This window comes from Drepanopeziza brunnea, assembly GCF_022702325.1.
Source record: "Drepanopeziza brunnea f. sp. 'multigermtubi' strain 214-2 chromosome Unknown ctg1, whole genome shotgun sequence".
In the NCBI taxonomy this organism is placed as follows: Eukaryota; Fungi; Ascomycota; class Leotiomycetes; order Helotiales; family Drepanopezizaceae; genus Drepanopeziza; species Drepanopeziza brunnea.
In genome coordinates, this window is record NW_027094064.1 from 2475196 (window position 1) to 2491625 (window position 16430).

The window sequence follows — 16430 nt, forward strand, 5'->3', positions numbered from 1 at the left end:
CGACTCATCACTCCCCCATCATCCGACGGCAGACTCGTCTTGATCTGGAATCATCTTCTCCTCGAACATCTACCGTTCGGTGAAGGAGACACTCGGGGACTTACTTCAACTCCAATTTCCAATCTTCCGAGGTGAGACACTCCCTGACTACCAGCCTCTTTCTGGGCGCTCAGACGCCCTCAACACCCCCCCTCCAGAGCTTCCATCAAAGTCTTCTTGACCAGCGGCCCCTTCGCGGTTTCTCGTGCCTCCGCCCTCACATGCTGACCTTTTCCAACAAGCAGAGACGTTTTCTTTTGCTTTACGCTGCGTGCCCTGCAAGCTAGGGGTTTGTCACCAACCCACAACTACCGACGTCCCATTGGCGACGGTTTATTGCTGGTGAACCTGTTTCTTTGATCTGTCAATCAAGAGGTATGATAGTCCCTCTCTCTCCTTCAATGAAGCTGCCTCCCCCCCCCCCCCCCCCCCCCAATGTGCCGTGTGACCTTGCGCCCAGGTCCCGCCACAGTTGTGGTCCCATCCAGCCTCACTCCAACAGAACCTCACCTTTGGCTCTCCCACAACAACTTGGCCAAACATGAACTAATTCGTATACCAGACAGATCCTTAATAATACGACGTCGCGATTCTCGTACCCACCCGAAAACACCTCAAATCATACCCAACTCGCTGCGCGGTGAACATGGTACAACCGGGAAAGAAGGCACCTGACACATCCAACGGTACATACAAAAATACACAATCCAACATGTCATTCCAGGCAAAGAACTTCGGGGGCGCGGGCAAGAGTGGACAGAATGGTTTGTAAATTATCCTTGAGCTTTTGTTCACCTTGACTGACCTTGACCAGGTAAGGGCTTCACGGATACGGCCATCTCGAGCGGTAACCGTGTTCAAGGAGAGCGCACACTGCAGAGATGGGTTCCAGATGTTCCGGCGGATACCACTGGATCGCTCGAATCCGCATCGAGAATGAAGCCATCGGGAGGAGCTGGCTGGGATCAATTCGCTGAGAACGAGCGACTATTTGGCATGAAGACTGACTACGATGAGAATATCTATACTACCACCATAGATAAGAGCCATCCTCAGTACAAGCAACGTCTTGCTGATGCCGAGAGAAAGGCAAGAGAGATTGAGCGCAGCGTTCCCAACAACGCTCACGTTGCAGAGGAGCGTATTGTGGACAATCTCGGACCTGAAGAGAATGGTGGACTCGACGAAGAAGACAAGTAAGTGAATTTGAATTCCACTTCAAGCTTTTTGCTCTAACAGTTTTCTAGGTACAGTGGGGTCCGCAGAAAGCAGGATTTCCCTCCTTTGACCTCGTCGAGCAACAAATATACCCCCCCAGCGAGACGCGCACCCACAGGACAATCGACCGTCAAGGGAGCCCCGGTGGATCCTGCCATCATCTCTTCCCAGCTCGTTCGCCCCGACAAGCCTGTTACCGAAAAGGCTAAGGCCGCAGATGTACCCAAGTCATCGAAGCCCGAGATCGCAATCCCTCCCACCACGACCGACTCGAGCCACTCCGCAACACCCGAGCCGAAGGCCCCCGCTACAAACACTCCTTCATCCTCCAGTCGCACCGCCTCACCTCAGGTCAAAGTTGATGGCGTCCCCAATGCTACAGCAACTGTTGAGCGTGACGTCGCAAGTGCTTTCAAAAATTTCGCTGCACACCAGAGAAAGACTGTCGAGTCTGCTCGTACCGCACGAGCTCGGAACGACAAGGAGATCAAGCTGAACGACCTGAAGAAGTTTGCTGACAGCTTCAAGCTCAAGACTCCTGTCCCTTCAGACCTTGTACCTATCATTGCGAAGGATCCTGCGAAGCAGAAGGAGATTCAAGAAAAGGCCAAGCGCAATGCCGAGGAGAACAAGGCAAACCCATCCGAAGGTGTCATGCCCATCCCACCTCCAGTCGAGGTAAGATCCAGCCAACGGCCTGGTGCTACCACTCATGGTACATCGCCCGCGAACATACCTTCTCGACAAAATACTACGCGCAATACTGGTTACTCGCATCAAAGTCAGTTCAGAGGAACCTCTCAAGCCCCCCAAGTCTCTCCATCTCAGCAGAGCCGTCCTCCTCCTGGCGGGCTTGGAGGCCGGTTGAGGAGCGCAGAGCAGAATAAGGTCGGCCAGCTGCCCCCCAACCCCACCCCAGCTCATGAGGCAAGACAACCACCGACTGGCCCTGCCAATGGTGATCCAAATCTCTCGCGACGCTCCAGTGGTGTAACAAGCACACAAGGAGCGAGGCTGAACCCCACCATTGGAGAGTTCCGCCCAAGTATCCACGCTCCTAGCTTCAACCCCAACGGCAACCCCAGCAGTGTCTCAAGTCCAAGATCTGTGGTCAATGCAGTACCTCAAGCTCCGATTGCACGCTCCCTTCTCCGTCGCAAACCAATCCCCGAATCAGAGCGCCCGGCTCTCAAGGAAAAGTTCAATTGCCTTGATCATATCATGACGATCAAACCTGGACCGGAGAAGAACTGGAAGCAGACCGGTGGTCTGAAGCCTGCTTATGAGACCCCAGTTCTTTGGAAGACGGTCAACGTTGCAGAAGACAAGCCAGAATCCAATATCCATATGACTTATACCAAGATGTTTGAACTGGCACCTTTCCCAGCACACACCATGTCTCCAGCTGCTCCGCCTCACGCCACTCCCCAGGTTCCCCACCAGCATCAATTGCCGTTTCACCTGCAGCAGAGTGGACATGCCGGAGCTCGTCAATCACCTCGTCAGGCCCCTGTGAGCATGCATGGCAGCCATCACCCTCATGGACCAGCACAGTCTTTCAACGGTCATGAAGATCACAGAATGATGCAGTCTCAGTCTGCCCAATCCTTCGCATCTCCTCGTCTTCAAAATGTCCCAATGCAGTACAACTCTCCGATGAACCAACCTGCACAAATGTACGGCAACCCGCAGATGATGGGATTCCCCGGAGGTGGACCGCCAATTCCGTATCAACAACGCTCATTGTCTCAAAGTCAAGGATTCGTCCCACCTGGAGGCCCTATGGGCCCGATCATGATGCAGAACCCTAACGGAGCGTTCATGGCTTCTCAGGGTATGGCACCTGGTCCTCCGATGATCTTTAACCATGGTCAAGGCTTCATGCCACCACCAAACAATGGTATGCCGCCACAGATGCCGGGAGTTAATGGCTACCCGAGCCCTGGCCGAGGTCCCCCCATGATGATGCAGCAGGGGTCGCAACAAGGCCATCAGCAACCACAGGCCTGGGGCATGAACCCTGGCATGAGCCCAAGTCCGCAGTACAACCATGCGGCGCCTATGTATAACAACCAGCAGCCTCCTGGCCAGAGTACGTCCGCTCCATTCCAGTACTTGATCGTATGCTAATACTCTTTTAGTGGGTCAAATGAGAGGGGGCTATGGTGGGCCAGGCCAATTTGGAACCAGTCCCAATCAACAGATGCACCAGCTACCACCACAACAACACCGAAACAACGGCCACCCCAATGGCAACTACAATAACCAGAAGAACTTCCAGCAGCAAGGCTCACATCATCAAAATGGCCCTGCCAATAATCAGGTTCCGACCGGGCCTCAGGCACGAGCTTCGGAGGGCAATGATGAGTCGAAATGAGCAGCCGACACGGTTCTCCTAACATCATATAGTGCGGCTCCGATGCTTTGCATCATGCGAACTAACAGCATCAAGAATATTGCCCAACTCTGACGGGAGTGGCTGCTGCATATCTAGGATCTGCTACATTGATAGAGGATCGTCGGTCTTGCTTGGATCAGCTCTGCTGTGGAGCATTGGATTGACATTTTCGCGCACCGACTCCGCGTGTCTGGTGCGTCATAGTTTTTGTTTAGGTGTGGAGGTGGCGGGGACATCAACATTACTTTTTCGTGGAAAGATCTGATACCTTCTCAGCAAACAATTGTCTGACATCGTCTCACGACCTGCTTCACAGGAAGACTGGACACTTTTCGCACTCCAACCGCAGCCAGGGAGGAAGGGAGGGACCATGGCACTCCTCGAGTCTCCCGTGAGAACGAGTCTGTGCAGTGGGAGCTGATCAGGCTGGCACATTGTCGGGGAGTATAGCTTATCGAGGACTTTTGTGGTGTGAAGGAAACGGGGTAGGGTTGGTGGATTATGGTGGTATGGAAGACCGTGAATACATACATAAAACTACTTATGATGTTGTATCCTACCTAGCTTTTAGGCCTACAAATCACCCTTCCCACCCATCCGAGTTCACACGATGCGTTTCTAGCGGGGCATAGTAAGTGACATGTGCATGCAGTGACTGACGACTGTTCAAGAGCTTTTCGTTGCGATGCCCATCTACTTAGTAGGTCCGTCTACGAAGTGGGTAAGTCTTGGCCTCCCTCGTCCTCATCTTCCTCCGAATCCCCGTGGGGCACCATGCCAGCAGCCGCCTCGCTCGGCAGCTGCCGCGGGAACCATCCGTACACGGCCAGGTCGACACTCAGCTCGCCCATGCTCCCCGCCGTCACTGCCACGCCCTCGCCGCGGAGGACCTGGGCCTGGTTCGCTGCGCCTGAGGGGTGGTGGTGGCCCCTGGTGAGCGGGGTGAGAGATCAGTTGAGTCAATAGGAACTGAGAAGATATAGAGGGAAGGGGTTTTGAGGAAGGAGGAGGAGGAAGAGGAGGAGGAGAGGGAACAGCCGTACATACCGTGGTGATATGACGCCTTTGGAGTTGATGACGCGCTGCCAGGGGACATTGGCGCTGTGGAATCGGGGTTGTTGGGGGGTGGTAGTGGCGTCTGGGTCTTGGTCTGGGTCCTGGTCTGGGTTTTGGTCTGAGGAGGTCGAGGAGGGGGCGATAGGCAGGTGTTTGAGGCAGGTGCCTACTTGACGTGGGCGTTGGGCTGTCTGGTCGTCGGTAAGGGGCATGGATTGCGTTGGGAATAGGGAATGAGGAATAGGGGGTGGGTAGGGTAGTAGCTCACGCGTTCCGATCAGCAGGGCGATGTGCCCGTAGCTTGTTACTCTCCCGTAAGGAATCTCCTGGATGGCGCTGTAGACGGCGTGGAAGAAGGAGCTGGCTTCGTCGGTGCGGGCCATTATGAGTGTTGATGGGTGGCGGTGATAGATGGTGGTGGTGGTAATGGATAGGTTTGTTTACATTGTGTTCGATTGGTGGTTTATAATAATCTTGTCTTCCCTCCTCCGCCTCGTGACCTCGTGAAGTCGCGTGGGTGAGTAGTAAGTGCTATGTGATATTGATGGAGAGTAAATCAGTATAAAAATATACAAAAAAAAATTGATTTAAATAAAAAACGCCAAAACTCAGCTGGAAACCCGTAACTCCGTGATGTTACAAGGTTCCAGCTTACAAACCCAACCTAATGGGTTTTTCGTCTTTTGGCGTTACTTTCCTGGGTCGGAACCCCATAACACCTCATGCTATGGGGTTCCGGCCTCAACCGGTGATTGGGGCGGCGGTTCAACCATGCAAGCCGCTGAACCACCGCCCCGAATCCCGGTTGATGTAAGTGGATGCGGTAGTTGGCGTTATATTGTAAACAAAACAATATTTTTCTCACTTCTTCTCAAGTCGCTTAGCAGGGTGGGGCGAGGGGTCACGAAGTCAGCTGACGACGTACTTGTAGTACGTAATGTTTTCTTAAGAGGGGCTTGCTCTTCTCCATCTATTACATGTTGTGATTCCCATTTTGATAGCGGAACTTTTTAGGACTGACTGTAAGAATGAATTTACAGGTGAAGGTCTTATCCGAGTTTTCGAATTGAGTTTATTTCTCAATCAGCCCAAGTCTCTATCTGATTGTGCCTCGCCAGGAATTCGTTCCACCCGTCGTCCAGCCACCGCTCACGCTGCAGAACCTTGCTCCGACGCATCCCAGCCACTCAATCTTTGCGCGATCTTGGACCATTTCCTCGTTTGCTAAAAATCTTCTGTTGAGCTCTCGCCGTACCTATTTCGCACTGATTTACTGCTGCAGTATATCGTGCAGTATATCGTGCAGTATATCGTTACATCTCGCCAGTTTTGAGTGCAAATACCTCAGTCATCGATAGCTCACAGTAACACTGATCCTACCTCTGCAGATCTGACATCCAGCCTCGCCATGCGAGTCTCAGCCAGGCTCCTCGCTCTCCCAGCATCCATCCTCCTCCTCCTAGCTTCCCACGCCTCCGCCGACGCCCTAGACCGCGAGCAGACGCCAGCAGCATCATGGCCTTACAACCTCCCCACCCATGTCGAGTCCAGGTCTGAGGATATAAGAAACAGAAGGCGCGCTGTGGAAGAGAACCTGCGGCTGGGACGGAAGCCTGTGGGGGTCATGAAGATGAGCCAGGATGAGGGCGAAAAGTTCTACATGGAGTACTGGCAATTTGAAGGGAACTTCGGGCAGAAGCAGACGCCGATGGGTGATTCTGAACGAAAGAATCCGGCACTGAGGGGGCGGGCTTTGGACGAAAGAGAGCAAGAGAGATTGGCAGCGAATTCATCTGCGATCATGGACTTTAGGCCGCCGTTCGTGCTGCACACGGAAGATTCAAGCCCGGCCAGCGCCAAGGAGCTGCGTCTTCGAGACTCGAAGCGGGCACTGACTGCCCTTCAGAAGAGAGGCTTTACGTGTCCAACCGGGACGGCGAGTTGTGGGATCATTGGATTCCCCGGGAGCTGCTGCTCCACGAACGAGGTGTGTTTCCAGATTGAGGATACAGGGTTGGGACAGGTTGGTTGCTGTCCAGCTGGGGCGACATGCGGAGGGACGATCACCCAGTGTGATGTGTCAAATACACCGTGTTCTGCTGCTTTGGGCGGGGGGTGCTGTATACCGAACTATGTATGTGTAGAGGGTGGTTGTAAGTGTCTTTCTGCTTGGATATCTTTCGGGGGGTCCAGGGCTAATAAAGTATAGGTGTTATAGATCCGTCTCTAGTTGTTACGACAGTGATCACGCAAACGTTTACTATCACGGCTTCTTCGTCTACGAGTCTCCTTTCAACCGCCCTCCCCACCATAGCAACAGGGGTCCCTCCGATCCGTCCCACCAGGTTAGCAAATTTACCTTTACATACTCTCTGTCTTGGGATCGGGATCTGTTCTTGAGATCAAAAACCTCGGTTCCGGAGACTTTGGCAGAGAACAGGGCTAATTTGCTGAACAGTGGCTCATCCTCAGACCCAGCACCCACAACCTGCCCAACAGGCTTCTACGCCTGCGAGGCCTACTACGAAGGCGGCTGCTGCCGCACAGGTCGCAACTGCGAGAAGACGTCCTGTCCGCCAACCCCCTCAACGACTATTATCGACAACGGCGTCACTATTGTCGTCCCCGTCGGCCCCGCGGCGACAGTTGCGATGCCGACGGGGAACTGTGCGGCAGGGTGGGCGACGTGTGCGGCAAGCCTGGGCGGGAATTGCTGTCCGAGTGGATGGGCGTGCGGGACGGCGAGTTGTAGCTCTGTGGGTCCGACGGAGACTCACGTTGCGCAGAAAGCCAGTCCGGGGAGTGCGGGGAGGAAGAAGGGGGCTGTGGGTTTGGTGGTTGGGGTGGGCTGTTTAGCTGCTGGGTTAGTTGGTTGGTGATGGGTTAGGTTAGTATTTCATGATGTAGATATGTTTGATACGAATTAACGGATCTGTTTACGGGGTGTGCTACAGACGCTGACGGAATTTGTATCCTGGCAAGTCTACGAAGAGTTAATTCTTTTTAGTAGTACTGGGAAAGTATGCTCTCAGACTCTAATCTAATCACCAATCAGCCCCAACAAAAGGCCTCCTTCCGGAAAGCACGCGTTACGAAGATTAAACGTGAATGTACATGTAAACAAATAAATTAAACATCTCGCTTAGCGAACTCTTCTCGTCTCCGAGCGTGTGTGATGCCTTCCAAGCTCCTCGGTGCGTGTCTACCTCCCTACCTACCTACATACCTCCCTAGGTACGCCTCCCACTCGGCTTCTGTCGTGCGGTAGAAGGTTATAGTACTGGAAACCTGGAAACTGCCATGTGCATTGCAGGTCTGCGTTTGCACAATAGCTTGCATATGACGCCCCTAACAAAAAGATGAAAAAGAAAAAAGAAAAATTTGAAAAAGAGGAACCTGGTTCATTCTGCATCCCATCTCACGCTCTGTACTCTATTCAAGGTTTTATTAATCTCTAATCTCTAAGTCTCTCTTTATCGGACCCCAAAGAAAAAGGAAATGAAAAAAGGTCTCGTTTCCATTTCGATTCCATTTCCATTTCTCTCAAAGCCACCCCTCCCATGCGATGCGATGCGACACGAGGCGGTCGCACTCATACAATAGGATAGAAAAAAGGAAAGAGTTTTATCTCATTCGATGCCAGACGAGGCAAGAAAAGAAAGAAGAGAGAGAAAAAAAAAAAAACGTGAAACTATAAGACTTTTTTTTATTTTTACCCCAGTCTCCTCGATATGTACGGTATGTATACAAAAAGGGGGGAATCTCAAGCAGGTAGGTATAGCAGGAAAAGCAAGCAAGAAAAGAAACGCCGACCCGATGCCTATGCATATATGCCCATCCCATGCCGTCTTAGAGACAAAACCCACCCCACCTTCCCCCATCTCCCCTCAGTACTTGCAATCACGCTCCCCACTAATATAGCCATAGCTACTCTTCCTCTCGTACCCAGGCTGTTGTCGTTGTTGCTCTTCCTGGTGGTGATAGCTAACCTGCCGATCGACCCTCCGAAGACCTCCTCCGCCGGTGGCGCCCATGGCCATCTTCTCATCATCATCACCATCACGCGGTACCGGCACTACCACCACGCCCCCGGCCCCGCCCCACGAGCCATGACCGCCGCTGCTATGCGTCGTCGTCCTCGTCGGATAGATGGAGCTCTCGGGCGCTGCTGCTCCGAAAGTCGGGAAAGGCGGCGGCGGCTGACGGGTATGGTCCCCCGCGGCGGGGGGAAACGACGGGCCGCCTTCGGCGCGGGTCTTGTCGCGGCCGAGGAAGGCGACGATCACGCGGCCGAGGCCGCACAGCACGACGAAGATGTAGACGCCGACCAGCGCCAGGGAGAGGAACATCTCGGCCTGGATGGCCTCCTGCAGCTTTTGCGAGACCTTGAGGACGGCGCCCGTGATATCGTCGGCCGTCGCGCTGCCGGGCGAGGACAGGAAGGAGTCCGTGTTGTCGGGGGAGTTGGAAGCGAGGCTGGCCGCTGCGCCGAGGGAGAAGACGTCCGGGTTGAAGAGCGGGAAGTTGACGTGCGCGTGGTCCGAGACCCACGTGAGGCCGTTCTCGATGCCGGCGATCTTGAGGCCGATCAGGCAATTGAAGACTTCCTTGATGGGCTCGTAGAGGATGGTGCCGCCGAAGGTGGCGTTCAGGACCCCCATCGTCTGGTCGGTGAAGGCGACGAGGGTGTCGTTGACGGCCGAGGTGGTGATGTTGACCCACCCAAAGACTTCGTCGTTGATCTGTTTGTTGTTATCGGCGATGACTTGGTTGGCGGCTCGAGACCAGGCCGTGGAAGCGTTGTTCAGAGCGAGCACGACGGTTCCGGTGAAGTCACCCACCTCGCTGGCGAGAGCTGGAACCTCTTTTTCAACAACTTTGAGGACGGTGTACTGGCAGAGACAGCTGAACAAGCCAGCCGCGCCAAGGGCTAGGACGAACAGTGCTGGGAGTGTCGTGGCGTATGCGACAAACCAGCGAGCGAGGACCTGACGCTTGGAATATTGGAACTTTGAGGAGAGCTTGACACCGAGAGTCGAGGTATATGGCCGCGAAGCGATGTAGACGACGTCGATTGGATCGAACGCGGCCCCCTGAAGCATGTTTGCTCTTGTCCGCAACGATCGCCATCTCCAGATCTCGCGGTACGCCATCGGAATGCAGGCCAGAACTGCAAGGAGAGTGAGAACGACAAGGCCAGTGACCTTGGACTTCGACACTGTCTTGGTGAGGCCATCGAAAAAGTTATCGATAGCGGGACTGTCGCTGCAGAAGGTCAAAGCCTCCTTTTGAGCAACAGGGAAGACGGATTTATCGAACTTGTACGCGACCAAGGACTCGTTGATGAGCTTCTTGACCTCCTCGAATGGGAGTCTGATCACCGAGTCGGTGAAATTCTGGACCTGGGCGAAACTAGGTATCGAAGCGTTCAGCTTGGCGATATCCGCGTCCAAGCCAGCAGTGTCGAGCTGGATGTTATTCAGCTTGCTGATGGCAGAATCTAGATCGATCTTGGGAGGGTCCGTCCTGCTTCCGAAGATACCACCGATGTTGATGTCGCTGAGGAAGTCATTGAATACCTTTTGGAAGGATACAATATCCTTGGTCATGCCGCCTGTGATGCCCTCGATGGTCTTGTTCATGAACTCGCTCGCCTTGTCGAGGATGTCGAGCGCGACGTGCATGCTGCCTGAGACGGCCAAGGTGATCAGGCACAGGTAAGTGGAGGTCATCATATGGATGACGAACAGGATAATTTCCTCGACAGCTGTGACGGACATCAAGATCATGCTCATCATACCGTTCACGGCGCTTGTGATGCCGTCAGCAGCGAGAGCGTTCACTCCGCTCGACAGGTAGTGAGGCATAGATGCCATGGAGCTGCCGACCTTCTCAACACTTGTGCATGCTGATAATGCTTCTTGTTTGGCATTTGCGATGTCGTTGTTGAGGTCCTTCGTGGCGAGCATGAGGCGACAGATGATGAGGACGAGCAGGACTGTCCACTTGTTGATCCATACCTGCGATAGGCGTGCTCGGAGTCCGAGATATGGTGTGAAGTAAGGGTCGGTATTGGGAGGAGGAGTGTAGTTGGGTGGCCAGTCTCGAAGCTCGTTGTCGTTGGGGTGGAGAGACGAGGGTACGGCCGGGAAGCCTTGATTCGGTTGATTCCGCGCGGAAGACATCTCGGTGGTTGATGCGAGGAAGCGTCTAAGTCCAGCCAGAGGCAACATCTTAGTATGTGTATGATGTCTTTGCAGAGTTTGTCTAGTTGAACTGTAGAAGCCGTCGATATGCGCAAGAAAAGAAAAGCAACGCAAAGGTTGAGTCGATCTTTCGGGTTTTGTGAAACAGAATTAGGTGTATATGACTCTGTTGAGAAGAGGTTGACGTGGAGCAGAAATTAATCACCGGAGAAGAAAATCGTGAGTCGTGAATGTGAGAATGAGCAACAATAGCAGCTCGCTAGTATTGTTGTTGTCTGGTATATTGTAAATAGGCGAGGGCGGGAAAAAAAATATTATTATGGACAATTTGACAACAATAGGAAAGGGAATAAAATAACAACGATCTGCCCGCGAGTGAATGGAAGGATCTTGAGAACTTAAGAACAATCCGGGAGCAAAACATACACTCAAACCCGCCCGAAGGGCCTGCAAGACTCGACCCAATCACGGCAACTCGAAACAAAGGTTTTCTTTGTTTTTGTTGTTCAGATTGGCCTGGATTCGATCGACGGCCTTTGTTGCTGTAGCCGCTGCGGCACCCCAAAATAGGCGCCTTTGGCGACGGACGCCTCACAGCCACTCAATTCTCCGACCGACAATGGGTCTGAGAAAGAATGTTGTTGCTGGCGGCTATTGGAGGGTTCGAGGTTAAAGAAAGGCCGGGTAGAGTAGGTGGCTGGCTAGGAGCAGGTGGCACGGTGGGTAGGTAATTAGGTAGGTAGTGGAGGGATCGTAGAATGTAGTGTAGTGTAGTCTATGGTCATATGTTAAGACTGGATTGGAATCTTAAGCACGCACGTTGTTGGGATTCCACGAAAAACTCGACTTGCGAAGAAAGGCGATCTGATACTTGCTTTATTCGTGCGGAAAAGAAAGTCAACAAACAGGGGGCCGCCGTGGGCAGGCACGACGACGCACTCTCGAGTCTCTGACGACATGGACATTGACATTGACATCGACTGTGACCCCGACAGGACTTGAACAACTCAAGTATATACCGCCGGACCTCAAACCTCAAACCACAACATAACTTATAAAGGGCGAAAATGCCATTCCATCGTTAATAGTTGCTGTGCTGGGTACAGTAATAAACATCTTGGCCGCACGCATTTCAGCGATCACGTACTTGTACAGGACCGCATCAGAAAAAATCACCCGCCTGCAGCTTCATTCAACAGGATTCTATTAAGGCCATCAACTCTCGCTGATGAGATCCTTGACATCGCCTACTGTCGTCCTGGCCATCTTCTTCAAGAATGACCTCTTGTCTGCCTCCCGGTACCTGTCCCAGCTATCCAACCCTTCTTTGGCTTGGATGCTCAAAGTCTCGTATCCTTGCTTAATCACACCCGCGACTTGCGCGCTCGTCAAATGCTTTCCTCTCCTAGACGCTCCGTCCTCCAGCAGTTGGTTGTAGTGCGTGCTAACACTGATCAACGTATCTATCGAGCTTGTCGGCCGCTTCCCCAAATCGTAACTGTCCCGGAACTTCACCAGATTCTCTCCTGTCTCGACTAGCTTGTAGAAGAGGTCGTCATACGCCGCGGGACCCGGTAGGAAGGATTCGCCGGCGGACAGGGAGAGGGCAATTAGGTTTACAAGATCGTCAAGAAGAATCTCAATGTTGATGGCGCCCTTCAAATCTGCCTGGTAGGTGTTGAGGAAGCGGACGAGAGCTAGGAGAGATCTGAATAGCTCCGACCAGTGGTACTGGAGCCTGGTTCGAGATCGAGAGAGGTGAGAGATAAGTCTGAGAATCGTTCCTACGCAGAGGATGTACAGTTCCACATCAAGTCGCCGTCTCAGATTGTGGTTGATACCATCTATCATCGTATCCAGCAAGCCCGCCGCGAAAACTCTGTCTCCACGGACAAGAGGTAGGTATGGTGACCTCTGCCGGCACAACCGCACTGGCATCTTGCTCTCGTCGCCACATATCCGCTTACACAATACTTGATCCTCTATCAAAAGCCGTATTATGAGTAGATTAAGATGAGAGTACTGTGTCGTGCGGAGAGACGAGTAAGCGTGTTGCAGTAGATATGAAGTAAGAGAGAGGAAACTGCTGATTGGTGCTTCAAGACCTTTCTCAGCTGGCAGAGAGACTAAATTGAAGCAAAACAGCTTATTTGCATGTGCAAAATCATACGTCGCAAGTAGAACAGCTGCTTCGCTTCCAGGTCTGCAATTCATCAGCATGGATAGAGCACGAATATTGACAACTTACAGCTTCGCAAACATCTCCTTGGCAACTTCAGGCTCAATCACAGGAGCTTTTGTCTTTGCGCCTCCTGGGGCTAACGAACCCAACCCGATCATAGACAGGGTGCCACTGATGGACCATCCTTCTGGTAAATCCTCTTGAACTGCCACATATTTCCCTCGAGCATCCGCGCATGCCTGCCCCACTGATCTTATGATCTTCTGAATTGCGCCTTCGTTTACAAAATCATCGAGTCGCAACCGGTATGGATTTTGAAATTCGAATTTGTTGTAGTTTGCCAACAGGCCGAGAAGAGTGAAAGGCTCGAATGCGCGGGAAGATGTTTCTGAGTCTTGGACGTACTACCATTGTAAGTAGGCTTTTTCCCGGTTGGGCATTGGGACGTCATACTTTCATGAGAGAAGGGAATAAATCGCGATGTGTGAAGTATGAAAGCAGACTTGTCTGGTATGCGCCTGATACAACAGCCAAAGCGACTTCGATGGCCTTTTGTCGGAGTTCCACTAACAGATGTCAGCAGGTCCTTCAGTTGTGCCCGTTGACACGTACAACTCCTGCCTGTTCTGATTGTAACGTCCAGCGCAGCAACAAAGTCTGTAAATACAGCATCAACCTCATCCAATCCTGCCAGAACGTTGATGATATCCGAGCTCGCATTGGTATACTTCTTAGAAAGGACCGGGGTCAGGAAAGCTGTGATGGTCTAAGATATCAGCCTCGTCGCGATTCCGGGGGGATGCGCCCTTCCTTACATCAAGAGCATGTGCATCTGCCGGCGCACTTCCTGCCTTGATGCATACTACAGCCCGGATAAAGAGCTGCCTCGTCTGGACCTATGTGCGCGTCAGAGATACCTGCGTATTCTCAAGAGCCCGGCGCAGCTTCGTACCTGGAGGTGCGACAAGTCGTCTGGACTCAATTCTCCGATTAAATTCTGCAATGTGGCCTTGTCGGGCTTCAACAGGAAGAATTCCTTCCAGAAGCCTTCGGTCGTCTCGCTGTCTTCCTCATCCTGCCAGAAATCTTAGCGGATGTCTCGGACAGGTTCTGAGACTGGGTTCGCACCTTGAATAGTTCGTGGTACAGAGCGACAACCTTCTGCTGGAACACTTCGGGGCGGGCTTGCTGGGTGAGGGGAGAAGGCTCCATGCTGTACCTCACCTCATGGTAGCAGAGCGACCTGTTCCTTGTGGTTCTAAGGCTATGGGGGTATGGGGGTATGGGGGTATGGGGGTATATATGGTCTTTGGGCTGGATGCTGATGGAGACGTGAAGCTGATCCGAAAAGGTTTCGTGTTGTGAAGATTGTGAAAGGTGTAAAGTTTGTGAAGTCGGGATTTTTCCTCGCCGTGTTCCCGTCTTTCAGTGATCTGATACCTGAATACGGGGCGATAACGGTGCCAAGAGCGCAGGGATCGTCGACCGATCAGCGACCAAGGTGGGGCGGTCTTGGCAAAGCTTGGCGGGTTCGAAGGGGGGATCCGAAGCGAAAGCCGAATTCATTGATGATGGAAGAACCAGACTGACTCTTGCGCTTCTTCCAGTGTTTGGGTTGATAGATTTACAGCCTCTTCTTGCTGTCCTTCTGCATCCTTCGGTTTGTCAACTCGCTCCTCTTCCACTTGGTCTAAATTATTTTATAACGCTGGTGATTATAAACTACCAAGCTGTGATTGGTCCCCAGAGTGGAACAGAATCTTCGATTACCAAGCAGAATCAGCCGTCTGCAAGTCGACATACTCCGTACAGTCCTAGAGCCAGGAAGTGAATCTTCCTCTATCCTTTGGGACTCTTCACCACCCGCCATATTTTCAAGACTTCTTCTCTCCTACTGACAATACACACCCACGATGTCTGTCCACCGAGTCTTCACGCCATGGGCATCGCCAGCAAGCTCCGCCTTTCGATTCGCCTCCTCGTCCTCCTCCCTCCGACCATGTCCTCACGCCCTCCGAACCTTCTCCTCCTCACAGTCCCTTCAATCCTCCTCCAGGCGCAAGATGCAGACAAGCACCGCCTACACGCCCTACTCCCTCAGCCCCCTACCCCCGCCACCACGCTATAGCAGCATCCCAGACACCTCGATCGCCGGCGGCATCCCCCAGGTCAACGATACGAGACCGCCGAAGGAGACTATGCAACACGAAGCCTCGTTAGAGCAGCCTTCGGAAGAGAAGACCAGTATCAGCGCCGCAGCGAACGAAGCCCAGATTCCCCGCCCGACTGCAACGCCTTCCGAAAAGCCCCGAGCCAAACCTCGGCCCAAGCTGAGAGCGAGAAAGGCTGCGATGAAGCTCACAGATGGCGCTGTCAGACAGCTGAGGGAACTGCTGAATCAACCAGAGCCGAAACTGATTAAGGTCGGGGTCAAAAACCGTGGGTGTAGTGGGCTGGCGTATCACCTAGAATATGTGGAGAAGCCGGGAATGTTTGACGAGGAGGTAGAGCAGGACGGGGTGAAGGTACTCATCGACAGCAAAGCTCTGTTTAGTATTATCGGGAGTGAGATGGATTGGGTGGAAGATAAGCTCAACCAAAGATTTGTGTTTTCGAATCCCAACATCAGTACGTCGTCTACTTCTCTAGAATATTATTTGAGGCATTGGACTAACATATCGGTAGAGGAACAATGCGGATGCGGCGAATCCTTCATGGTATAGAGCGCTTACACATCCTTCTCGCGCATACGTATCATACATAGATTGAGTTTACGGCATAGCATTGGCATGGGACGGCGTTGTGGTTTGGGCACCAACAGGATACCAGCATGGGCACTACTAGGAGAAGCGCACATGCATCGATGCAACAGAATGAACAGAAAGGGCTGTACAAATACGAAGCAGATCTCAACTTCTCCCTCCAGCGAGAAATGCAGAAATCCCAGCTCCAGATTGTCCCAAGCCGCATCATGACTGACTAGACTTCTCACCACACCTCTCTGTCTCTTTCTCAAGTCGCTACTATTCACATGCACTCCCAACAACTCCAATCCCAAACTCCTCTCACGGAAATCGCCTTAAGACCCTTTATTCATCTGCTCTCGTTACTTACCTATGATCCCCTATACGCCCCAACTAATGATTGCGCTTCAACCTCACATCCCCCTCCCTCCCCTTTCTGCCACCCCCGCTTCCTAGCCCTTCCTCTCCTCTTTTCCTCCATCGACATGGCGGCCTTCTTCCCCATGGAAGAATTGTCAAAGATTGCAGAGCGGTCATCTCTTTTTACTCCACCGGGCGACGGTCTGGAACATCCTGGCCTGGCTGGC

At 52.7% G+C, this 16430-nt stretch overlaps 6 protein-coding genes across 7 annotated transcripts; 3 read left to right on the forward strand and 3 right to left on the reverse strand.

The window, feature by feature from the left end:
• Window positions 1–751: 751 nt before the first annotated feature.
• On the forward strand, window positions 752–3946 carry L3040_000485 (uncharacterized protein; the record flags this gene model as incomplete). The annotated part of the gene is made up of 6 exons (XM_007292389.2): window positions 752–803; window positions 854–1235; window positions 1287–3349; window positions 3399–3624; window positions 3710–3848; window positions 3932–3946. 6 exons carry the CDS (start codon window positions 752–754, stop codon window positions 3944–3946), a joined length of 2877 nt encoding a protein of 958 aa, XP_007292451.2.
• A 419-nt stretch (window positions 3947–4365) lies between these two features.
• On the reverse strand, window positions 4366–5094 carry L3040_000486 (uncharacterized protein; the record flags this gene model as incomplete). Of its 2 annotated transcripts, XM_066155173.1 has the most annotated exons (4): window positions 4366–4585; window positions 4703–4817; window positions 4882–4902; window positions 4980–5094. In XM_066155173.1, the coding sequence occupies 4 exons, from the start codon at window positions 5092–5094 to the stop codon at window positions 4366–4368; spliced, it is 471 nt and encodes a 156-aa protein (XP_066013219.1). The 2 variants fall into 2 exon arrangements, with proteins under 2 accessions (XP_066013219.1, XP_007292450.2); XM_007292388.2 differs by having other exon boundaries at window positions 4703–4898.
• Window positions 5095–6119: 1025 nt separating this feature from the next.
• L3040_000487 (uncharacterized protein) lies at window positions 6120–7590 on the forward strand (the record flags this gene model as incomplete). The annotated part of the gene is made up of 3 exons (XM_007292387.2): window positions 6120–6864; window positions 6921–7056; window positions 7170–7590. The coding sequence occupies 3 exons, from the start codon at window positions 6120–6122 to the stop codon at window positions 7588–7590; spliced, it is 1302 nt and encodes a 433-aa protein (XP_007292449.2).
• Window positions 7591–8598: 1008 nt separating this feature from the next.
• L3040_000488 (uncharacterized protein) lies at window positions 8599–10944 on the reverse strand (the record flags this gene model as incomplete). The annotated part of the gene is made up of 1 exon (XM_007292386.2): window positions 8599–10944. One exon carries the CDS (start codon window positions 10942–10944, stop codon window positions 8599–8601), a length of 2346 nt encoding a protein of 781 aa, XP_007292448.2.
• A 1188-nt stretch (window positions 10945–12132) lies between these two features.
• On the reverse strand, window positions 12133–14311 carry L3040_000489 (uncharacterized protein; the record flags this gene model as incomplete). Its single annotated transcript, XM_007292385.2, has 7 exons — window positions 12133–13120; window positions 13166–13503; window positions 13553–13665; window positions 13712–13865; window positions 13915–13995; window positions 14052–14174; window positions 14228–14311. The coding sequence occupies 7 exons, from the start codon at window positions 14309–14311 to the stop codon at window positions 12133–12135; spliced, it is 1881 nt and encodes a 626-aa protein (XP_007292447.2).
• Window positions 14312–15162: 851 nt separating this feature from the next.
• On the forward strand, window positions 15163–15822 carry L3040_000490 (uncharacterized protein; the record flags this gene model as incomplete). Its single annotated transcript, XM_007292384.2, has 2 exons — window positions 15163–15727; window positions 15785–15822. The coding sequence occupies 2 exons, from the start codon at window positions 15163–15165 to the stop codon at window positions 15820–15822; spliced, it is 603 nt and encodes a 200-aa protein (XP_007292446.2).
• Between the last annotated feature and the right edge of the window lie 608 nt (window positions 15823–16430).